We start from the raw sequence: 25,652 nt of genomic DNA, 5'->3' as shown, positions 1-25,652 counted from the left end.
TGTTTTTGAGACCGGGTGCGGTGGCTCACGCCTGTAATCCCAGCACTTTGAGAGGCCGAGATGGGCGGATCACAAGGTCAGGAGATTGAGACCATCCTGGCTAACACCGTGAAACCCCGGGCGCCTGTAGTCCCAGCTACTCGGGAGCCTGAGGCAGGAGAATGGCGTGAACCTGGGAGGCAGAGCTTGCAGTGAGCCGAGATTGCGCCCCTGCACTCCAACCTGGGTGACAGAGCGAGACTCCATCTCAAAAAAAAAAAAAAAAAATGTGTTTTTGAAACAAATTTATTTTGGCTTGAAGTATGTTGCCCAGACACTATATCAGAATATTGCTTTTAACTTCAGGATATGATTCATATTGTTTCTTTTTAATATCTGGAAGCAGTTTTGTGAACTTAAGGTTGAGAATACCTCTGTTAAAACTTTACCTCTCATGGAAGCTGTATTGATTATAGTTCAAGCCACATGCTAAAATATAAGCACCCTGAAGACAGAAACAATATTGATTTTGTTTATTGCTATATTCACAGTGCCTTCTACATACTAAGTACTCAGTAACATTTTTAAATAAATTAGTTAATATTTGATCAATTTCAAAATAATTCTAATTATGAGGAGTGCTATCTGGCAGATAACTAAAGACTTCATTCTATACCTTTCCAAGAATTCAGGTCCATTCTGGAAATTTCTCATTAGATTAAACTAAATTTTGGATTTTCCCTAATTTCTTTGGGAATCATTCTGTTTGTGCTGACTTGGGACTGGTTTGGTCCTTTATAGCCACTCAGGTGTACAGTAAGGATTCAACAGTTTGAGTAAAAAGCTAACCAGGTTCAAATAGAAATACAGAAATTCAATTTAGATAGTAATATAGGAATTTTAGTTTTTTGTCAAAAATAGTACTAAACTGAAAGTATATTTTGATACACCTATTAGTGTCCGTATCTTAATTTCTTTTCTCCTGTAGACATTTGGCAGTTCTTTTTCTGTTGAAGTAATAGAATGGATGAGATTAGTTAATGGATAGAATAGTTGCTTAGAATTAGAAATGGGAAAATAATTTGGAAGACACAGAAAGTACTTGATAATCGTTGACTTTTTTTTTTTTTTTTTTTAAGTCTGGCTACTTTTCTAGTATGTTCAGTGGTTCTTGGAAAGAATCCAGCATGAATATTATTGAACTGGAGATTCCTGACCAGAACATTGATGTAGAAGGTAACTACCATAATAATTAACTATTATGCAAGAATCATAAAAACATAATCTTATTCTTTTGGTAGAAACTAAATAATTCCTTCTAGCCTTGTAGTCTAGAAAACTCCTTTTATCACCTCAAGGTGATAATTTTATGTTGATTTACGCCATAGTTTATCAGTTCTGTCCATCCTGTCACTAATCTGTTTTGTCATGTGGGCCTTATCAGTCTGTTTACTTATCTTTGTAAATATGCCCACCTGGGATATGGAAGACGTAGGATGAAGGAAGGAAAAGTATGACCATTTTTTTAATTATGTAGAAAATCTGATAAATAATACTTATTTATTATTCCCTATTTTCTGGGAACAATAAAGGCATAAATCATGTAATATTGTTTTAGAGCTAAAAGAATCCTTAGTTGAGGAAGCTGAGGCCCAAAGGAGTTAAGGGACTTACTTTGGATCTCAGAGCAGTTTAGTGAGCCTATGTCAGACGACAGCTCTCCTCATTCCCATTCCAGTGCTCTTGCTGCTCCCCTCATTGGTGGTCCACATGGAAGTACCTGGTGCTCAATACAAAGGCAAAGAAATAGTTAAGAATATTTACAAAGCAAACTATGTGGGACGTTCGTAACAGTGGCGGTGGAGGAAGGATGGACAGGCATAGATCACTGTGGGGGCTGGGCATGAGTGTGGCGTGGACAGGAGTCAGGAACTGTACCACATTTCTCAGTGGTGAAGTGCTGAAAGCAGCAGGGTTAAGATTATCTTTGAGTCTGCATATTTGTACTTAACGATTGGTCTACTCAGGAGTATCTTATAAAACTTCTTCCAAGGCATCTTGGTTGTGACCACTGATGTCAAGATTACATGTTAGAAGAATGCAGCTAGATTTGGTAGAATAAACAGAAATTTATAACCTTGTTATTAAATTAACAGTGTCAACCAGTAACGATTACTAGCGTTTTTAATTAAAGAGATACTTCTGTTATCCTTTTGTGTACATGCCACATTTAGACAAATGTCTTTGTGTGTGAAGACAGTCGTCATTGTTATTTGTATAATACTTGTAATAGATATAAATATTATTTCATCCTACATGTGTACCTTGCTTTCAGCACTGCAGGTTGCATTTGGTTCACTGTATCGAGATGATGTCTTGATAAAGCCCAGTCGAGTTGTTGCCATTTTGGCAGCAGCTTGTTTGCTGCAGTTGGTAAGTATGCACATGATTCAAAGAAAGGTTCAGAATAATAATCTTTGTCTCAAAGTGTGTACTCCAAAAACAAAAATAAAGCTTAGCTTTTTAGAGTTTTTAAATAAAAATGAAACGTATAAATATGCCATTTGTTAGAAATCATTTAAAATGCCTAACCAAAAGCAATTTATTATAACTGAGGGAGTCTTGATGTCTGCATAAAATGAATGCAGGCCATTTCTGTGTAGATATCTTAGTATGACTATAATGTGGAAAAAACTTACTTGTCTAAGGTCATTTACAGATTTCTATTCATTAATGACTTGACTCTTAAGCAGATGGCTTATGATTACTAATCAATATCATTCATGGGTTCAAATAAACATGCATTCCTACTATTTAAATTTCTCTTAGTTTTGAAAGAATTGTGTATAAATCACATATATGTATTTTAATCTACCGGCAGAATGACAGATTTGTTCATTTAACCGAAGTGTATTGAGCACTGTGTCAAACTAGACACAGAAATCCAAAGGTAACTTAAGATGTAATCCTTACTTTCAAAAAGTTCACAATATAGTATGTATGTGTGGAGAGCGGTGGGAGGGTTGATATACAAACCCAGAGGTAAAGTAAGAGCTGTTCAATATTATAGATATGATAATAAACATCCTGTAGCATTTAGTGAATGCATAAAGAAGGAAGTGGTCAGTTCACCCTGGTGGTATCACAGAGGAAAGTAACGTTTCCACATTGAGTCTTGAAAGTTGAAAGTGTGTTTGTATTGCAAAGTAGGAAGAGAGGAAGGAAGAGCATTTCAGACAGAACAGAATAAACTAAGACCTAGCGATGTGAAATCGTGGAGGATTCAAGACTCTAACAGAAACATGGCTCCTGCATAAACATAAGAAGGATTGGAGAAGAGAGGGGCAGAAGCCAGATCATGAAAATACCGTTACACATTGCTGAGTTTAGCGTACACAGCACCTTTGGAATATTTTAATCAGGGGAAAGACGAAGTTATGTTTTAGAAAGAATACTTCCGTAACAATGTGAAAGATGAATTGAAGGAATGATGAATACAGCATTAGAGACAAAACCTATTGCAGTCGTCCAAGGGAGGAAAGTAGGGTAGTAGCAATAAGCTTGGAGAGGAAAAAGTAGATAGCAGAGAGATTCAGGGATAATCCACTGGACTTGGTGACAGACTAAGTGTTAAGAGGAAAGGGGAGGAGTCTAGAATGATTTCCAGGTAAGTTGAAAATCCTAATGGAGTCAATGTTTTATTTTAATCTTAAAAAATTGTTTAACTTTTGTGTGGTATTTTTGTACTGATTCATTTGAAATATTAGTTAATAGCTTGCTAAATATCCTTGGTTGAGATCATTTGATTTTCAAAATGTTTTGATCCTTTCAATACTTATTTCCAATAAGTATACTTTATTTTCTAACTCTGGTCCTTTTGATTTTGTTCTAAATTCACTTTCGGCGTTACTTTTATGATTTACTAACTCTTTAACTTAATATACCTGCATGATGAATATATTTCAGAAATTTGAACGAAAATAGTATTCTTTCCATATATTAAAGTTAGTTCGCTTAAAACCTATATAAACATTTTAGGTTAAAACTTTAATGTTCATAATTTAAAATAACAATATACTTGTTTTAGGTGTGTCTCTTAGATATTGTAGTTATTTTAAACTTAATAATTACTTTCTGCTAATGCATACTATTTGTTTAGGCCCATGACATGGTTAACTGACTATGTAGACTTCTTAATTTAAAAAGAAATGGCAAAACAGACAAAATGCTGCTAAAGAAATTTGCAAAGGTCTCAGAGAGGGAAGAATAGAAAAGAAAAAGAATAGCAGTATTCATCTCTACCTGACTGCTCCCCCCACCTTCCATTTTCAAATTCCAAGTATTTAGTTGAATACTTGCTGAATTTTTTTCAGTATTTTTATTGGACTTGTTTAAAAAAAAACACAAAACTTAGGTTTGCTGCACTTAATGAGTTTTCTTTCTTTTCTTTCTTCTTTTTTTTTTCCTTTTTAATATGTAAAAGCACATATCAGAGCTAATTTTTCCCACGTGAAATGGGCCTTTCCAGTGCTTATTTATATTTACAGGACGGTTTAATACAGCAGTGTGGTGAGACAATGAAGGAAACAATTAATGTGAAAACTGTATGTGGCTATTACACATCAGCAGGGACCTATGGATTAGATTCTGTAAAGAAAAAGTGAGTTACCTTTCTCATTTTTCTTCCTATCCCACTTTAGGAATTTGGTTGCTTTAGTTTCTTAAGAGAATGTATAGCTATAAGAAGGAAAGAATTAAGGAAAATTAGGATAGGGGAATGGAATTTTGTTAAATAAAAAGCCCATTTTAACTTTTGGACTAATTAGTAAATTCCTCAAAAGTATTGCCTTTGTCAGTGACCATATGGGTTATATATATGCTTATAAAAACCTTGGTCACTCTTGGTCAGGTGTAGTAGCTAACACCTGTAATCCCAGTGATTTGGGAGGCCAAGGCAGAAGGATCACTTAAGCCCAGGAGATCATGACCAGCCTGAGCAACATAGGGAGACCCCATCTCTACAAAAAATTTAAAAAATTAGCCAGGCATGGTGGCATGCACCTGTGGTCCCAGCCATTCTGGAGGCTGAGGTCAGAGGATTCTTTGAGCCCAGGAGGTTCAAGACTGCAGTGAGCTGTGATCATGCCACTGCACTTTATAGTATATTTTCTATTAAAATTGTTTAAGAAGTAGGCCTGATAGACATTATATCATTGCAATGACTGACAGTCCTTCTAACTCTTGAAAGTTGCAGTACCTGTTTTGAGATTTTAAAGGTTATAGTACTATGCAGACCCCTTGATAAACTATTTAACACAAACTCAAAATGAAGTTTTAAAACTAGAAATGCTCTCATTAATATAAAGGAAATATTCTCTTAATAATATCCACTGACAAAAATAATACTAAATTTCCTATTGTTAAGTTAAAAGTTTTGAGCATGTTCTGGCAAGATTAATATTCTGATTTTAACTATAAGTCCTACTTAATAAATTGTAAATACATGGTATATAATATAATAATTATATGTTTTAATTTCAGGTGCCTTGAATGGCTTCTAAACAATTTGATGACTCACCAGAATGTTGAACTTTTTAAAGAACTCAGGTATTTGAATTTCAAGTAACTTTATAATTAGTCATCCTAAAATATTGTTTATCATTTGTTAAAGTACGTAACATTTTTGTAGAACACAAAAATATGAAAAAGCAAACAATTTAATGAAAGGGCTTGACTACATCCATAAGCTGAAGAAATGCTACACAAACTTATTTCTTTGTTGTGAATAATATAATGGATATTATGTCTACCGTTTTAACCAATTTTAATAGAAAAATGCATTACTGTTATAAGACTATAGAAAAGTTTCAGGTTTTGCCAGACTTTTAGAGAATTTAAAAGGTATATTTTAAAAATCATCTTTATTATTGAGAAATAAGTTTGAAGAAACTGTTTTGGCCTTTTTTTTTTTTTTTAACCTTCAAAAACTTTTCATGTTGATCGGTTTTCTCACTAGAATGAATTCTCTGATGTGGCGTAACAAATGTGTGGCTCCTATAAATGTACATTTTTCCGTCTCTGATTATTTCACTCCTTGAATTCAAATCTGTAATCCCAGCTACTCTGGAGGCTGAGGCAGGAGGATTGCTTGAGCCATGGAGGTCAAGGTTGCAGTGAGCTGTGATTGCGACACTGCACTCCAGCCTCAGTGTGAGTGAGACCCCATTGAGACCAAGTTACCATAGTTCTTCACTGTCACCTCCTGGTACAAGGTCTTCTGAACCAGGTCAAGGTATTCCCACTCCTGATGAGAGAAGTCTATGGCCATGTCCCTGAATGTTACGAATTCGCAGGCCATGGTTTTAGACAATCAAAAGCCAATCAGTCCTCAGGGTTTCTCTACCAGAAAAGCAGATTTAGGAAAACCTAGACCTGTAATCCCAGCACTTTGGGAGGCCAAGTTGGGAGGATTGCTTGAATCTAGGAGTTCGAGATCATCCTGGGCAAGATAGTGACGTCCCCTCTCTTTGAGAAAATAGCAGTCTTCCTTTAAAAAAAACTGTTAGCACCACACAGGGTCCCATGCAGGCTTCAGGCTGGGGCTGCAGAGGCTCCCACAGTCAACTGCACTGCCTTCATCTTCAAGCGGGACCCGGTCGCACACAGCACAGCACAGAGCCAGAGGTCCTGGAGATGGAGCCAGAGGGCCAAGATTTCTCTGTCACCTGTGGACCATGTAGTCCAAGCTGGAATAATAGGACCGCAGTCACCCATGAGAAATGGATTCCAGGGTTCTAAAAACCTACAAGATATATGGCGGTGACAATGAGGACTGCCCACCACCCAAGCTATATAGCAGTCTTTCTTTATTAAAGAGATGGGGGCCTTGCTATGTTGCCCAGGCTAGACTCAAACTCCTGGGCTCAAGCAGTCCTCCCACCTCAGCCTCCAAGTAGCAGGGATTATAGGCACATACCACTGCACCCAGCTTAGTTTGGCTTTTTGGATTAAGTACGCATATTATCCATTTATTCCTGCAGCAAGTACTTCCTAACTGTTCATTATGTAAAGATACTCTGTTTGTGGCTGTGAAGGATGCAGAGATGATTTTGTCATGGTCTCTTGCTGTCAGGGAACTTATTTATAGTAATGGGACTAAGGTATTTGTGATGGGTCTGAGAAAATCTGGCTAGCAGTGAAGTTTTGAAGGCTGGTTGGCATTACAGTCATTTTCTGGCTTGCATTTACTTGACAGCGGTGCTTTGGAGACAGGGATACAAATGTGCCCAGGAGTAAGTGACTTTCTGATGGAAATGTACAAAACTAAAGTCAAACATTGCATAGCTTCCCGGGATGTGAATTTTACTGATTGTACTGATTTGTTGTTGTTGTTGTTGTTGTTGAGGTGGGGGAGAGGTAAACATTTTTGTGTTTAAATACATTATAGAATAGAGGGAATTCAAATTTCCTTGAACTCTCAAGATACCATTTATAGAAATGTTATTTTTATGGTTAGACCACCACTTAGATCACTGGGTTTTTTCCTTTCTTTTGCCTTTACGAGGTAATTTGGTAGAGAAGTGTGAGAGACATTCATCACCTGGTGATATCGAGGCATAAATAAATCACTGTAGAATGTTTGATTTGAAAATCATTAGAAACACTTTAATACAGTCAACCCTCCATATCCATGGGTTCTCCATTTGTGGATTCAACCAACTGCTGATTGAAAAGATTTGGGGGAAAAACTTTAAAAAATGATAACAAAAAACCCAATATTGTATGACAACTATTGTATAACATTTACATTGTTGTAAGTGCTATAAGAACACCTAGAAATGATTTAAAGTATATGAGAGGATGTGCATAGGTTACATGCAAATACTGTGCTATTTTATATAAGGGCCTTGAGCATAGAGGATTTTGGTATTTGTAGGGGGTTCTGAAACCAACCCCCCACAGATACAAGGGGACAACTCTAATTTCTCATTGAGCTTTTTGAAAAAGGAGCAGGATCCTCTTAAAAACCCACATGCTCTCTTGGCTTTTTGTGGCTCAAAGAAAGAACAAAGGAAAAGCAAAACAAAACAAAATAACTGATGATGTCATTTTCACTCTAAATAGCACGTGTTTCTTGATCTTATGCTCTTGAATAGTACTAAAACCATAGTTTATGACTAAGCAATTCTCTTAAGCCTAGAGGTTAAAGATTACTTTGACGATATAGCTGTTCTAATGTCTTTTTTTTTTTTTTTGGAGACAGTATCTTGCTCTGTTGCCCAGGCTGGAGTGCAGTGGTACAGTCTCGGCTCACTGCAACCTCCACCTCTTGGGCTCAAGTGATCCTTCTACCCCTTCAGCCTTACAAGTAGCTGGGACTACAGGTGCACACCACCATGATTGGCTAATTTTTTTTTTTTTTTTTTTTTTTTTTTTTGGTACACAAGGTCTCACCATGTTGTCCAGGCTGGTCTCAAACGTCTGGCTTCAAATGATTCTCCTGCCTCCCAAAGTGCTGGGATTACAGATGTGAGCCACTATGCCTGGCATTTTTTTAAAGAACAAAACAAAACATAGAAGTGGGGTGGTGGAGGGCAAAAGAGGATGGCTGTCATTTTATCAGCGCATACTGAAAATTCTCTTATTGGAACCTTGCTTTAACTTGATTAATCAGCAGATCAGAGCTCTTTGTTTCCCTATCAGTGTGAAAAGGACCTTTCACAGCACACTATCTGAATTAAAAGTATCCTTGTATCCAGATAGATTGTTTTCTAAGATTCTTTGTCTTGGGCAGAAGGACTGCTGTCATTTTTAATTCCACGTATTTTTTAAAAGAAAGACAAAGCTTTTAGTTCCACCAGGATCCTTTAGCCCGTGCCTAAAGATAAGCTCACTCCCTCTATTTATCCTTTTCAGTATAAATGTCATGAAACAGCTTATTGGTTCATCTAACTTATTTGTGATGCAAGTGGAGATGGATATATACACCGCTCTAAAAAAGGTACTGACATAATATGATGTCATATTATGCAAGGATGTCACCTCAGCACTGTGTATAATGGTGAAAAACTGGAAACAGTGTTCAGCAATACAGGGATGGTTATAAATGTAGGAAAAGGAAATAGGCCAAAACATTAAAAAGTCTTTATATTTAGGGATTTGGTATCATTAGTGATTTTAACTTTATTTTTTGTACTTTTCTATTTTAGGAATACTTTTCTGTTTTTTCCCAGACTTCTCTTTAACAAAAAATATGTTGTTGTTATTTATTTACGTAATCAGAAATGTTTTATATCATTTTTAGGAACGTTTTCAAAGTTGAGCTTCAGTTAATGATGGTATTTTTAGACACACTTTTTCTAAGCAATGTTGAAATTTTTCTTTCAAAGGCTTGTTTGCATGTCTGGCATATGTTTTACTTCATCCTTTTGAAAAGTTTCAACATTTTAAAAACCTAATTTTATTTTCACAACTCTTTGAAGATGCAGATCAGCCACTATTCTTTCATGTAGATAGTGAGACTCAGAGCAGGCTTGAGGCAGAGACTGGATCTTGGGAGTCCCAGTCCATTGCCCTCTTCGTACTGCATAATCCTGCCTTTACCCTTTTGTCCCCAAAACTGTTGTGAGTATTTAACACAGTTGTGAAACTTCAGACTGAGACACTTTCTAGCTTATCTCATAGGGACTCTTTGTTTGTTTGTTCCTATGGTAGAGATGAAATTTTGTTACTATTTTTCTTCAAGGAACTTTACTATCTGGGCTATCCAGTCTTTTAAAAAATTGGTGCAGAGGTCAGGCACAGTGACTCACGCCTGTAATCCCAGCAATTTGGGAGGCCCAGGCTGGCAGATTGCTTACGGCGCAGAGTTCAAGATCAGCTTGGGTAACATGGCAAAAACCCCTGTCTACAAAAAATCCGAAAGCTTAGCTGGGTGTGGTGTTTGTGCCTGTAGTCCCAGCTACTCAGGAGGCTGAGGTGGGAGGATCACCTGAACCTAGGAGGTGCAGCCCACAGTGAGTTGTCACAGTGGCATTCATTTCTGTTGTTATAACTGCTTTTTGCCAGTAATGATAAGTGCTAATACTTACAGGGTGTTTACATGCCATGCACCATTCTAAGTATTTATATATATTAAATATTTTAGTGTCCTATGAGATAAACATATTATCATGCTCATTTTACAAATGAAGAAATTAAGGCCCAGAGATATTAGGTAACGTGCCCAGCTCTTAAGTGCCAGGTCCAGGATTTAAAAGTTTTTGCTCTTACCTGCTGTGCATATTATCTCAGCAACAATAAGACAAAGAAGCTCCTTTTTCCCGTGTTAATTTCTTGCTTTTATAATCTCATATAGTATTTAGTGAAATTGAGTTGTTAGTCAGTAGAATAAGTTAGTATAAAATTACTAATGTAATATACATATTAGACCTTTACCTTTTTAATACAGTAATCTCCAGTGAGTTACCATAAAGACTTCTCAAGGATTGGCTTACTCCTTAGCACCCACATCCAATTTTTATCACTGGACTGTGATTTTTTTTTCTTTTTTCCTCGAGACAAGGTCTCGCTCTGTCACTTAGACTAGAACACAGTGGTGCAATCATGACTCACTGCAACCTTGACCTCCAGGGCTCAAAAGGTCCTCCCACCTCAGCCTCTTGAGTAGCTGGGACTCCAGATGCATGCCACCATGCCCCTTTTTTTTTTTTCCATAGAGGTGGGGTTTCACCATGTTTCCCAGGCTGGTCTAAACCTCTCTCAAGTGATCTGCCCGCCTTGGCCTCCCAAGTGCTGGGATTATAGGTGTGAGCCACAGCACCCAGCCATTGGACTATGATAATGCCGTGATAAATTGAGTGCTTAAGCATGTCATCTAATAGTTGTACTTTCTTTTTTGCAATTGCTGGTAAAGTAGAAGTTAAATTTTTTAGCTATTATATTTTAAGGTGAAAGCAATCTGAAAATGTAAAATCATAAAATGATGAAATTTCATAATTGTTTTCTTATTTAATTTTTTTAACCCAGTGGATGTTCCTTCAACTTGTGCCTTCTTGGAATGGATCTTTAAAACAGCTTTTGACAGAGACAGATGTCTGGTTTTCTAAACAGAGGAAAGGTAGGCCTGAAGTTTTTGAGAACTTGTCTTTTAAAAGGAAATTTATTAAAATCAGGCTCCGTGAGAACAGAAAATAAATTAATTAATTAATCAAATGAAATCAGGCCCTGACTTGTTTATAGACTTAATTTTAGAGCTTAGAGAAAACCTTAGCAGTTATCTACTTCAGCCTCTCATTTACAGTGAGAAAATCAAGGCTAGATAAGAAAAATGCCTTACCTATCATTATCTGAATTGTTACTCCTTGAACTGTCACCATACTCTTGATCCCCCAAAACGATTGTTTTTCCCATTATATCACCAACAGATCTTGTTGACTGCATTTGTCTTGACCACACTGAGTTTTCTCTAACAAACTATACCCTGTCAGGCAGCCATTCTTAACATGGGGGCCATAGATAGGCTTTCATGTGTCACTGACCCCCAAAAGTGGTTACAGAATTTGATATGTGTGTGTGCTGCTGCATACATTTGTGGGAGGAGAGCTTCCATGCCTTCCATCAGATTCTCAGTAGAGACTGATCTAAAATTGGTTAAGATCAACTGCTATAAGGTCTTATCTGTACAAAGAAGGGCATGCAATGTAAAAAATACATGTGTGTGTATATTAAAATGTATGTATGTTATTTTTTACTTTGCTAAAACATATCTGGAAAAAGTATTTTTTATGGCTGTCAGGTGCAAAGAACTGGATAAATCATAATCCTTAGTTCATGATTTTCTTAGCTTATAGCCACCTTTTTGGTTTATTTTTAATACGTTGAGCCTTTATGACCTAATCTTGGAGAATTAGAATATCAGTAACTTCAGTCTAACTCATGTGCTTCTTTTCTGTTGAGTCCGTCTGACTTTTCCTAACCACTATCTTGAACTTCGTGTTTATTCTTTTGCTTTAAAAATATATATTATTGCACCAAGTATATATATCTTAACATATATTACATAGTGGTGTGCTAATAAGCTGACTCTGAAAAAAACAATCCCTGATTAGTACCATTTTTTAATTCCCATGGTACAAATTTTCCCATCGTGGCTGATTGATTGCAAACTACCAACATGACATCACTTTGTGAAAAAGGAGATGTACACAGTCAGCTCCTATAAGCCAGCGGCAACACGCCACTGGATAATGTATCATTTTGTTTTAGTTGTTATGGAACTATGTCACATTGTGGCCTTAATTTTAATTTCCTTTATAAGTAAAGAGATTGAACGACCCTTAATATGGTTATTAGCCACATGTTTCATCTTCTGTGAGATATCTGTTTAGGTATGTTCCCTATTGTAATGTCACATTTGTCTTTTCTTATTGATTTGTAGGCTTTCTTTATGTATTCCTGATAACTAATACTTTGTCGTAAATATGTTCTGCACTTCCAGTTTGTAGGTTATCTTTTTAATTGATTAAAGATGTCTTTTTGGTTGGTGCCGTGGCTCACGCCTGTAATCCCAGCACTTTGGGAGGTCAAGGCAGGAGGCTCACTTGAGCCCAGGAGTTCAAGGACAGCCTGAGCAACATAAAGAATTTGCAGGGCAGCCAGGCACGGAGGCTCGTGCTTGTACTTCCAGCACTTTGGGAGGCTGAGGTGGGCAGATCACAAGGTCAGGAGTTGGAGACCAGCCTGGCCAACATGGTGAAACCCCATCTCTACTAAAGATACAAAAATTAGCTGGGCTTGGTGGCAGGCGCCTGTAATCCCAGCTGCTAGGGAGCCTGAGGGAGGAGAATCGCTTGAAACCAGAAGGCAGAGGTTGCAGTGAGCCAAGATTGCGCCACTGCACTCCAGCCTGGGCAACGAGCGAAACTCTGTCTCAAAAAAAAAAGAATTAGCAGGGCATGGTGGTGTGCACTTGTCTATATTCCCAGCTACTGGGGAGGCTGACATGGGGGGAGGATCACCTGAGCCTGTGGGGGTCGGGGCTGCAGTGAGCCATGGCCACACACCACTGCACTGCAGCCTGGACAGCAGAGTATGAGACCCTGTCTCAAAAAAAAAAGGAAAAAAAAAATGTTTTTTGATGAATAGATGTTCTTAATTTTAAAATTTCATGCTCTTTATAGCTTAGTTAAATTCATTTTATAGAATTATTTTATGTAGTTAGATTTCCTACCTCAGAGCCAGATAAATTATTTTTCTATAAAACTCTTGAAATAAAAATATGTAAAGAACCATATCAGTGAAATATAACTTGATTTCCTTGAAGAACAAAATTACTAAACTTGTATCTTAAATTATACTTTCATGTTACATTATGGCAATTAAAGAGGGACTAGGGAAATTATAGAGGAGAATAGTAGGGGAAAGCATTTAAATAAACGAAAGAGAGAAAAACTGAAAGAGGGCCGGGCGCGGGGGCTCGAGCCTGTAATCCCAGCACTTTGGGAGGCCGAGACGGGCGGATCACAAGGTCAGGAGATCGAGACCATTCTGGCTAACACGGTGAAACCCCGTCTCTACTAAAAAACACAAAAAACTAGCCGGGCGAGGTGGCAGGCGCCTATAGTCCCAGCTACTCGGGAGGCTGAGGCAGGAGAATGGCGTAAACCCCGGAGGCGGAGCTTGCAGTGAGCTGAGATCCAGCCACTGCACTCCAGCCTGGGTGACAGAGCCAGACTCCATCTCAAAAAAAAAAAAAAAGACAAAAGAAAACCGGAAAGAGACAAGGATGGAGAAGAAGTTAAAAAGACAGAGGGACTCAGTAGAAACAGCAGATGTTAGGCAAATGTTGATAGAACCTTATGATCATTTGTGCTTCAGATAGATCCACCACAGCGATCAATCAAAAGAGAAATTGCCCTGTAGCCTAAGTGGCAGAAACTAGAGAAGCAAGCTGTGGTTGTGGTCCACTTCTGGTTTCCCACTTGAGGCTCTCCCTCCCAGCCCCTGAGGTGTGAAAGTTTACAGTTCAACATAACTTTTCAGGGAGACATTGATTGCACAAACCAAAATGTATGTCTAATGCTCTTGTTTTTCTGTGAAGATTTTATAGAGTCATTTTCAATAGTTTTTAAATTGTAAATAAGATGCATACTTAGGAAATAGGATAGAAAAAATCACTTGTGATCCCTCACTCATTATATTTTGGTGTATGTCTTTCTTTCTTTTTTTTTTTTTTTTTTGAGACGGAGTCTTGCTCTGTCACCCAGGCTGGAAGTGCAGTGGTGTGATCTTGGCTCACTGCAGCCTCGGCCTCCCAGATTCAAGCAATTCTCCTGCCTCAGCCTCTCAAGTAGCTGGGACTACAGGTGCATGCCACCACACCCAGCTAATATTTTGTATTTTTAGTAGAGATGGGTTTTTGCCATGTTGGCCAGGCTGGTCTTGAACTTCTGGCCTCGAATGATCTGCCTGCCTCGGCCTCCCAATGTGCTAGGACTACAGGCGTGAGCCACCACACCCGGCATATATTTTTGTATATTTCTTTTAAGTTATCTTAATTCTTTGACTTTTCAGATCTATATGGATCAGGACTACAAGAAACAATAGAAATTTAGAAAGTTTTCTACACAATTATACTTAAGGATTGCTATTGAATTTGGCTGATGGAATAAGTATGGCCACATGTTGTCCAGCAAGCAACTTTAAAACATTTTTTTTGGTTCTATAAATTCTTACAGAAGTAAATGAGCCAGTCTCTTCTACAGCCTTGACGAAAAGGCTTCATGAGATATAATCACCAGATTTCTATGAGACAATCCAGAATTAGATTTTTATGTCTTGTTCATGTGACAGAACACCTGTAAAAACAAAATGGTATTCTCAGCACACCCCATGAAATTGGCACATTTAATTCAACATGTGAACTAGAACCAATGTTGTTATTTTTAAAAGCAAGAGATATAAATCCACCATCACACACCTGTTGTATAAATAAGCAAAGTTAACTATAAATTTTTTTAATGAATTTACTGCTTTCTTGTTTGCTTTGCTGACTCTAAGCAGGTGCCAAGGGAATACAAAAAATATATGAGATAATGTGGAAATTCTTTTCATTAACTTGGCTGTCTTTTTACAATTTTCAGGAAAAAAATATTTTAGTGAACACCTTTTGGTCTACAGAAAACCTGTATTCTATGTGAAGCATGGTTTGAGACATAATAGTCTATAATGGCAACTGTCTTGTTTTTCTCCTTATCCTTAATAGCAACAGGACTGGGTGTACATACTCTCCTGGGTGTATGTCGTTTAACAGAAAACATAGACTAGGGCTCATGCACAAATACCTGTTTGATAGCAGTAACCCTAAACCTTTCCTTCTGACTCATGAAAGCACACTGGAATGTAACTGAGGGTAATTTTTAGGAATAACCTTAAATTCTCCCTAAAAGAAAAAAAATTATATACTTCATAAACTTGAATTATTCTATTTTCTTTTCTTTTTTTGAGACAAAGTTTCACTCTGTCACCCAGGCTGGAGTGCAGTGGCATGATCTCGGCTCACTGCATCCTCTGCCTCCCAGGTTTAAGCAGTTCTCTGCCTCAGCCTCCCAAGTAGCTGGGATTACAGGCACCCACTACCACGCCTGGCTAATCCTTTTTGTATTTTTAGTAGAGATGGGGTTTCACCATCTTGGCCAGGCTGATCTTGAACTCCTGACCTCATGATCCACCCGCCTCGGCCTCCCAAAGTGCTGGGATTACAGGCATGAGCCACCACGCCCGGCCGAATTATTCTGTTTTCAGTATTATCATTATTATTATTATTATTATTTATTTTAGAGACAGGGTCTTGCTCTGTCACACAGGCTGGAGTGCAGTGGCACAATCATAGCTCACTGCAAGCTCTAACTCCTGGGCTCAAGCAATCTTTCCACCTCAGCCTCCTGAGGAGCTGGGTCTGGTCTGCAGACACATGCCACCACACCTCGCTAATTTTTTTATTTTTATTTTTTGTAGAGATGGGAGTCTCACAGTGTTGGCCAGGCTGGTCTTAGACATCCTGGACTCAAGTGATCCTTCCACCTTAGACTCTCAAAGTGCCAGGATTACAGGTGTGAGCCACCGTGCCCAGCCTTGAATTATCTTAATAATAACTGAATACTACCCAACTGTTGCAAAACTATGGCTACAATGTCTGTCTTTTATTTTATTTTGTTTTATTTTATTTTATTTTAATAGAGATAGCATCTCACTATGTTGCCCAGGCTGGTCTCTCAACTCCTGGGCATAAACAGTCTGCCAGCCTCAGCCTCCCAGAGTGCTGGGATCACAGGCGTGAGCCACCACGCCTAGCCATACGTAATCTTTCTTATTTTGTATTTCAATAGAGAATTAATATATTAACTAGTGTTCATTACATGTAGCTGAAATGAAAGTTAAAAGAAATTAAGAGATAGTCTTTGTCCTGTGTACCTTACCCTTGAGTGAGGCTTTTGGGCTCCAGAGTTTCACTGGCCTGTTCGGTTCCTGGGAGGGGGATTTTGGTGAGAGTGTGTAACCCTAAGTACCTTTCTCAAGCCTTCCTTTCCCAGCTTGCTGAGCTATAAATGCCAAATGCCCAGAAACAGCTGAATTCCCAGCCCAGGGGTTTCATTAGGACCAAAGTTAATTTCCTGGGATTTTAAAATAAATCTCCTTATGTTTTTATCTGTAAACCTAAGGTTTATAAAATTCTTGAGAACTTTAAAACTACCTTATTTTGTATTCTAATAGACGTGAGTGTATGTGTGTATCTCCTGTCCATCAAAACATTTAAGAATAATAGGTTTGAAAAGAATGACTGTTTAACTTACACGGTTTTTTATAGATTTTGAAGGTATGGCCTTTCTTGAAACTGAACAAGGAAAACCATTTGTGTCGGTATTCAGACATTTAAGGTTACAATATATTATCAGTGATCTGGCCTCTGCAAGAATTATTGAACAAGATGCTATAGTACCTTCAGGTAAGAGAACATAATGAATTTGTAATTTTAAGTAATATATTTCTGATTATAACAGTAATATAGATCATAGAATAGAACAAGGAAGTAGAAATTATTATTAATCCCAAAAAGGTATACATGTTTATTCCAAAGTGGAATCATACTATAGAGGTAATTTTCCATGCTTACATATCATGAGTATTTTCCCATATCATATTTCATTAAATACTTTCTAGAATATTTAAATGATTATCTAGTATTCTGTAATATGGATGTTCTTTAATTTAGTAAACCAGTACACGATTTTGGATCAGACTTTTAAAAATGACTTTTGAAGTATTTAAAGATCATAACTGATTTTTCTATTAGTGCTCCTTAAATTTGTTTATTCTGGTTTTTCCTTATTCTAAAGTCTTAAACTTCATGTTGAAGCAAATGTGTCTTTGCTAATTATAATTTAAAATTTTTGAAATAACTACTGATTTACCTTTCTAAGTTAAATCTCTAGTGCTTGTGAATAATTCCATTTAGTACTATATATACATATAAGAAATGGAAAATAGAATTTCTGTTTGAAGATTTATATGTCATGTTTGCAGTAATAATTAGAGTTATAGATTTGTGTAAAAAGTTGTGATTTTTTTGACACCTTAATTGTGACGTAGCTGTATGTTTATAGATTTAAATTGTTCCTGAAATCTGTATACTTATTTGGAAAGGAATTGAAGGGAAAGAAAACTTAGAGTTAACTCTTCTGGTATATTTGGAAGTGGTGCATTTTTATAAAATCACTTCAGCAAGTTTATAGATGCTGTTTAAATCACAAATTCTCTGAATTTTACATTCCTTATAGTATAGCAGTTCTATAATAGTTTTAGTATCTGTTAAATACCAGGCCCTAGCAATTATGTAATATTAGATGCCAAAGCCAATTACATATGCCACTCTAACTGTACTTCCTTTTAAGGCTTTTTGCAAATGAGTTTTGAAAGAGATTGGGGAAAAGTTTGTTCTAAAGTGGTTTAATTTAAGTGTGCCTGTGATGCAAGTGGATAAGCTTTATATTTTTGGATTGCAAGATGGGTACAAGTATTTCTAGTCTAAAATAGTCTATTCAATATAGAATCAGAAAGAGTTTAGATCCTGTATTTTCTGGCAGATGTCAGTCGTTGTTACCATATCTTACAGATTATTATTTACCACATATTTATCACATTGTGAAGGGACAGAAGGAAGCCACCTAATTCACATTATTGAGATAGATTGGTATATGCTGTCAGTAGGAAGGTATCTTAGATTTGAAATGAGTTGAAATTATTTTGATTAATCAACCTAAAACTTGATCATTTTTCAGAAATAGTGCCAAACGTGTTAACATTAATCAAAGTTAGGCATTTGGCAATATGGAGAGTTTGTGTATATCTGTTTGCCATCTTTAGGTAAAAAATTTAGAAACATGTTTAATTAAAAGTTGAATTGGGACTTTGTATAGAAGCACTTTATTTTAGGATTCAACTGTGTCAAGCACTCTACTTTGTGCTGAGTACTGCTGCAGAGCATTCTACAGCTCTCGTATTGGTGTCACTGCAAATTGACATTTCAACACTAAGCTTGAACCTTGGGACTTCTTATACTACTTTTAGTTCGTTATTTCTCTTTTTCATTTCCTTCAGCAATTATATCAATTTCTGCCACTCTGTTCCAACTTTCTACCCAATTACCTCATTGTCAGTTTTGTGAAAATAAGTTACTGAAAATGAAAAAGTATATAAATCCATGTAATAAATTCAGAAAATAGCCTCAGAACTAGATTTTTATGTTATTATACATAAGCGTTTTTGAACCAGGCTTCTCCGTAATTTTGTGTTACTATTTTCTACCTAGATGCTCTATACAGAGTACTCCTATTTGTCTCTGTAGGAATTTTCACTATGTAAATGTTTGGTCACTCATCTTCATTATCTACATCTGATTTATGTGTTTCATAAAGTAGTTCAACTTGTAGGCTTAGTTTTTTGCTATAAGCCATATTAGTTTTAAGTGGATTCGTGTGACTGTATGTATACCTGAAGATACACTTTTCCCTTCACTTAAACAAAAAATGCTGGGCAAATTAGGAAGTATCTTTTTTTGCTTTTTAAAGTTCGTAAATGTAAGACATGACATTTTCAAATAATATTGTTTTAGAGGTCCCCTTTCCATATTCTTTGTGTAAAACTAGGGAAATAATCTAAATAAATTCAGTCTCATGTATCTCACTTATTCCATTGGGAAAATACTGTGTTTATATTCAAAACTGCTGTAGACTAGATCTCAACTGCAGATCGGATCCATGACACTGTCAAATACCACCTTGACATGCCCACTTTTTTTTCGCCCTGTGGCCTGGAGAGGGGCAGGCGGGTAGAGGCAGAGACTTGCTATGTTACCCAGGCTCTTCTCAAACTTCTAGTCTTAAGCAATCCTGCCGCCTCAGTCTCCCAAAATACTGGAATTACAGGCATGAGTCACTGCACCTAGCCCCTATTTTGAGTTTTTGTTTTGGACCTTGGTCTGATAAAGTTTAAAATAAGTGCTGAAACATATTACTATTTAGTCAAAGTTTAGTCTACTTAGTCAAAGTTTCTTGAAGGCACTTTTTCAGAATCTTTCCAGCCAACAGTAGCTCTCTGCCAAAAAGGATTCTGGCAAACTCTGCCTAGTGTTTCTTCCTTTTTGGAAATGATTGCATACAAACATATTGAAAACTCTGTGTAAAGGAACCTGCTTCACTTCTTTTCATCCCATATTTTACCAGGGATTCTTTTTTTTTTTTCCTTTTGCAATGCTATTAACATTGCATTTGAACTTGTGTTACATTGACTTACTTTTGGAATGCTGCTTTTAAGACATGGGACCTAGAATCCTTGAGCTACCAATGACCAGAAAGATTTGAAGTTTGACTTTTTACTCTTTTGGATTAAGCCATGACAAGAGAAACAAAAATATGTACTCATGTTTTTAACTTGTTAAAATGCTTTTGGTTTTAAAGGAGGTTATACAAAAATTGTTGCAATTTAAATTCTAAAACATTTTTGGCCGGGCGCGGTGGCTCACACCTGTAATCCCAGCACTTTGGGAGGCGGAGGTGGGTGGATCACAAGATAAGGAGATCGAGACCATCCTGGACAACATGGTGAAACTCCGTCTCTACTAAAATACAAAAAATAATCAGGTGTGGTAGCACATGCCTATAATCCCAGCAACTGGGGAGGCTGAGGTAGGGGAATCGCTCAAACCCGGGAGGCGGAAGTTGCAGTGAACCTAGATCATGCCACCGCACTCCAGCCTGGTGACAGAGCAAGACTCTGTCTCAAAAAAAACAAAAAATTTGTGGGATACGTCTAACATGATATTTGAGAATATGCACGTATGTGTAACTCATTCCAGTTTTACAAACGAATCATGAAATGCCATATGCCATCTCTAGATCAATGAGTTTCAAACTCCAGGCATTTTAATAGGTAGTGATCAGCTTTAAATACACATATGTAAGAATTTTTGGCCAGGTGCGGTGGCTCACACCTGTAATCCCAGCACTTTGGGAGGCTGAGGCCAGTGGATCATGAGGTCAGGAGATCGAGACCATCCTGGCTAACCTGGTGAAACCCCATCTCTACTAAAAATACAAAAAATTAGCCAGGTGTGGTGGCGGGTGCCTGTAGTCCCAGCTACTCAGGAGGCTGAGGCAGGAGAATGGTGTGAACCCTGGAGGCGGAGCTTGCAGTGAGCCAAGATCGCACCACTGTACTCCAGCCTGGGCAACAGAGTGAGACTCCGTCTCAAAAAAAAAAAAAAAGAATTTAAAAAAATAAACGAGTATATGTGTGCTGAGTCATGCAATAGTTGCTACTAGTATTTACCTATGAAGACAAATTATCTGTGCTAGACACTTAAATTCCTTATAATATCAAGAATATAATTTTGGAGGACCCTGAAAGAAACATTCAAAAGTGTATTTAGGCCAGACATGGTGGCTCACTCCTGTAATCCCAGCAGTAGGTGGCTGAAGCAGGAGACCACTTCTCCATAAGAAATGGAAAAATTAGCTAGGCATGGTGGCAGACGCCTGTAGTCCCAGCTCCTCTGGAGGCTGAGAGGAGAATCGCTTGAGCCCAGGAGTTCAAGACTGCAGTTTACCAAGATAGGGCCACTGGACTCCAGCCTGGGCCACAGAGCGAGACCGTGTCTCTCTCTCTAAAAAAAAGAAAAAAAAGTATTTGTATTTATAGGATGTTTTAAGGAAAGACACCAGTAAATCATTGGAAGTCACCTGATTACTTTTATTAAGTAGAGACCTAGGAAGTGACAATCCAGATTTTAATTGCACTTTAATTTCTACCCCTCTTTTAGACAGAGATTGAAAAATAATTTAAGAACTTAAAAAAAATAGGAAAACTACCCTAGTTGGGAATAAACAAGAGCAGAGAGATAAATAGTGCTAAGCCAATTCTTTCTCTTTATTTATTTATTTATTTATTTATTTATTTATTTATGGCAGGGTCTTGCTCTGTTGCCCAGGTTTTGAGTGCATTGGCATGTCCAGGGCTCGCTGCAGCCTTGACCTCCCAGGCTCAAGAAATCTTCCTGCTTCAGCCTCCTGAGTAGCTGGGACGAAAGGCACACGCCACTATGTCCACCTAATTTTCGTGGTTTTGGAGAGATCAGGTCTCACTATGTTGCCCAGGCTGGTCTGGAACTCCTGGGCTCAAGTGATCCTCCTACCTCAGCCTCCCAAAGTGCTTGGGATTACAGGCATGAGCCATCTCACCTGGCCTACTCTTGTTTTTAATCTGTTTTTATCTAAAATAACTAACATTTCCACTTACACAGGCTTATTTTGTGGGAAAAAAGTGTATTATTATAGGAATGTCTATAATTGTAATTTTTATTCTATTTAGAATAATTTAAAATATTTTAATTTTATATTATCTAAATCTAATATTCTAGAATTATTTATTTATTGAGTGTGCATGTTTCATCTACTAATTTAGGGATTTCCCAAAAAACAAATTAATTGTTATTTTTTAGATGTTAATAACTGAAGAGTTTATTATTCAATTTTCTGTCAGTACTTCTATAAAAACTAAAAATATAGTTTCAGGTATGATTTTTACAATTGAAAAATTAATATGAACTATGAAAAGGAAAACATTAAATGCAAGAATATGCTTTTAACTAACGATTTACATCCCAATTTAAATGTATGCAATATAAGTGCAGTCTATCCTGAGACAAAGCTATATAACCTTTACCACTTTAAAGATCATTAAGCCATTATAGTATGTTTGTAAAATATAAGCTACCTACCAGTTTCGTTTGTTTGTTTGTTTGTTTTCTGTCTGTTTGATTGTTTGAGATGGAGTCTCACTCTGTCACCCAGGCTGGAGTGCAGTGGCATGATTTTGGCTCCCTGCAACCTCCACCTTCTGGGTTCAAGTGATTCTCCTGCCTCTGCCGCCCAAGTAGTTGGGATTACAGGCGCCCACCACCACACCCAGCTAATTTTTGTATTTTTAGTAGAGATGGGGTTTTGCCATGTTAGTCAGGCTGGTCTCGAACTCCTGACCTCAGGTCATCCACCTGTCTTGGCCTCCCAAAGTGCTGGGATTACAGGCATGAGCCACCATGCCTGGCCTAAGCTACCTAATTTTTAAATTGCTATTTTAAACTTGTATTTAGAAATGGTAACAATTTTATCAACTATGAATGTTTAAATCCTTTATGTTCTTCAGTCGTTATTTATTATTAATTTATTCTTACATTTCAGAATGGCTCTCTTCTGTGTATAAACAGCAGTGGTTTGCTATGCTGCGGGCAGAACAAGACAGTGAGGTGGGGTAAGTATATTATAACGTATCATTTTTCGTTAAAAAATCTTTGCTATGGATTTTTTAATGCGTTATGTTGAAAAATCATTAACAGTATTGAAAACTCAAGCTGTTGAAGTAAAGATCATATTATCACTTTTTATTATATATTTGCAACATTATCAGTCTTATAAATGTCTTTCTGGTCAATTAGTATAATGCAATTATTGAAATATCATTTGCTTTGTTAGTAAAATCAAACACGTAATCCATGTATTCCTTGTTTCACTTAGTATCATATGATTTTCTTTCGACATACTGAACTATTATTTGAGGTAATGCTTTCATAAAACACAATTTTTATATTTGTGTCTAGGTAAATCTGTTTTTTCTTATTTATGGTAGTATTGTCAAATTCTAATTAATGTAATAAATAGGTTTTGATGATCTTTAAGTCTAAAATTAATTTAAAAACCATGCAGGCCAGGCACAGTGGCTCACGCCTGTAATCCCAATACTTTGGGAGGCTGAGGTGGGAGGATCACTTGGGGTCAAGAGTTTGAGACCAGCCTGGCCAACATAATGAAACCCTGTCTCTACTAAACCCTGGAAGTGGAGTTTGCGGTGAGCCGAGATTGCTCCACTGCACTTCCAAGCCTGTGGGATAGAGTGAGACTCTGTCTCAAAAATAAAATAAAATAAAATAAAATAAAATAAAATAAAAAACAAACAAACAAAAAAACACCATCTGGTTATGGATACTTTCCCCAAAAACATATGACTCCCCCCACAAAACATTAATGCTCTTTCTTCATCTTAAAGGAAAGAGGTATAGTGTTTTGTAATTCACAGAACTTTTATATTTGTGATTTGATCCTTCTGCTAGCTTCTTAATATATAGGTATTATGAAGAGACTGAGTATACAGAAAGACCTTTGAAGTTAATTTTTTGCCCCTGATCTCTTTGAACTCATTTTTATATACCAAAGAATTTTTTTAAGTAATGACCTAATTATAAGTTTTCATCCAAACAGTAAGTGTATGAAAGTATTACATAAATTCATGATGATTATGAGATTTTTATTATCCAGGATCCTAGTTTCTGCTTTGATTATAATTATATATTTTTTCAAATATATTTCCGGTATATTTATCCAGCATAAATAATAGTAAGATTGTTGAGGCTGGGCGCAGTGGCTCACACCTGTAATCCCAGCACTTTGAGGGGCCAAGGTGGGCAGATCACCTGAGGTCGGGAGTTCGAGACCAGCCTGACAAACATGGAGAAACCCCGTCTCTACTAAAAATACAAAATTAACCGGGTGTGGTGACACATGCCTGTAATCCCAGCTACTCAAGAGGCTGAGGCAGGAGAATTGCTTGAACCTGGGAGGTAGAGGTTGCGGTGAGCCAAGGTTGTGCCATTGCACTCCAGCCTGGGCAACAAAAGCGAAACTCCGCCCCAAAAATAAATAAGAAAAAAAGATTGTTGAAATACAAATAATAAATTGAAACCAAAAAATGAGCCATTTAATGAAATTGAGAACTGAAGCATTATGTAGTATATGAAGTAACAATGAAATGTTTAATGGAATTGAGAACTAAAGCATTTTTGTAGTGTATGAAGTAGCTTATAAATCATCCTATATCTTCTGTATATTCAATTTTTAGATTTTGGATGTTCTTTACTTTTCAAGATTTTCCTCACCCATATCCTTATTGAGGGTAATGTAGAGTCTCATCTAAGATACTGCACTAGAATAAGTGTTTAGTTTTTTGCCTAAGAGGTACAGTCATTCTGGGGGGATTGGTTTCAGGACCCCTGCGTATACCAAAATCCACACATACTCTAGTCCCACAGTTGTTTAGTCCTGCAAAACCCACATATACAAAAAGTTGGCTCTCCATATACAAGTGGGATTTCACATCCCACAAATACTGCTTTTTTTTTTTTTCTTTTTTTTTCTGAGACGGAGTCTCTGTCGCCCAGGCTGGAGTACAGTGGCGCAGTCACAGCTCACTGCAAGCTCCGCCTCCCGGGTTCACACCATTCTCCTGCCTCAGCCTCTCCAGCCACTGGGACTACAAGCGCCCACCACCATGCCCAGCTAATTTTTTTGTATTTTTAGTAGAGACGGGATTTCACCATGTTAGACTGGATGGTCTCAATCTCCTGACCTCGTGATCCGCCCTCCTCGGCTTCCCAAAGTGCTGGAATTACAGGCATGAGCCACCGCGCCTGGCCAAATAGTGCATTTTTTATCTGATTTTGGTTGAGAAAAATCTGTGTATAAATGGACCCAAGCAGTTCAAACCTGTTGTTCAAGGGTCAACTGTGTATGATTATATTCCCGCTTAGGAAATGTTCTGTTCAACAGATAAACCAAGCATTTGCTCACTGCTGCAGGACTGCTAAAGTGAGGAAGACACTATATTCCCTGGATGCTAGGTTATAATCTGATGTCAAGTCTCCCTCTGGGGTTCTCCTCATAAAACTCTCGTTTACATTGCCAAGAAGGTTATCTTTCTAAAACGGAAATAAAACTGTGTCACTCCTCTACTTAAATATGTCCAGGGATATTTGATGATAGTTAAGGGATTATAGTATTGGTATTCAAAATTATTGAAGCTGGATGGTAAGAAAATTTGGCTCATTACACTGTTTTCTCTGCTTTCATATGTTTGCAGTTTTTCATAATAAAAAATTTTAAAGTTACAGAATAAATGCTTGGGAACTAGTTACCTACAAGAGCAGCTGAAACTTATTAGCATGACCTGTGGGAACTGTCAGCATTCTATCCCAGATGCGTTTAGCTTCATCTCCTTTCATGTTCATCTGC

At 37.3% G+C, this 25,652-nt stretch overlaps 1 protein-coding gene across 11 annotated transcripts in view; it reads left to right on the top strand.

Moving 5' to 3' along the window:
* GMCL1 (germ cell-less 1, spermatogenesis associated) overlaps window positions 1-25,652 on the top strand; it is a 53,569-nt gene that overhangs the window by 9,888 nt on the left and 18,029 nt on the right. For 5 of the 11 annotated variants that reach the window (XR_012422298.1, XM_074011606.1, XM_045369156.2 and 2 more), the window contains 8 exons: window positions 1,119-1,215; window positions 2,315-2,412; window positions 4,527-4,639; window positions 5,521-5,586; window positions 8,896-8,980; window positions 11,008-11,098; window positions 16,847-16,984; window positions 22,773-22,842. Coding sequence is in view for 7 of the 11 variants with exons in the window: in XM_074011606.1 (XP_073867707.1) it covers window positions 1,119-1,215; window positions 2,315-2,412; window positions 4,527-4,639; window positions 5,521-5,586; window positions 8,896-8,980; window positions 11,008-11,098; window positions 16,847-16,984; window positions 22,773-22,842 (758 nt within the window). In the remaining 4 variants the exon portion in view is untranslated. Of the gene's footprint in view, window positions 1-1,118; window positions 1,216-2,312; window positions 2,413-4,462; window positions 4,640-5,520; window positions 5,587-8,895; window positions 8,981-11,007; window positions 11,099-16,846; window positions 16,985-22,772; window positions 22,843-25,652 lie in introns of those variants that run through there. The other 6 variants (XR_012422299.1, XR_012422300.1, XR_012422301.1 and 3 more) reach the window with 3 other exon arrangements.

This window comes from Macaca fascicularis, chromosome 13 (genome assembly GCF_037993035.2).
Source record: "Macaca fascicularis isolate 582-1 chromosome 13, T2T-MFA8v1.1".
In the NCBI taxonomy this organism is placed as follows: Eukaryota; Metazoa; Chordata; class Mammalia; order Primates; family Cercopithecidae; genus Macaca; species Macaca fascicularis.
Note: the sequence above shows the minus strand (reverse complement) of the source record. Positions and strands in the feature narration are given on the sequence as shown.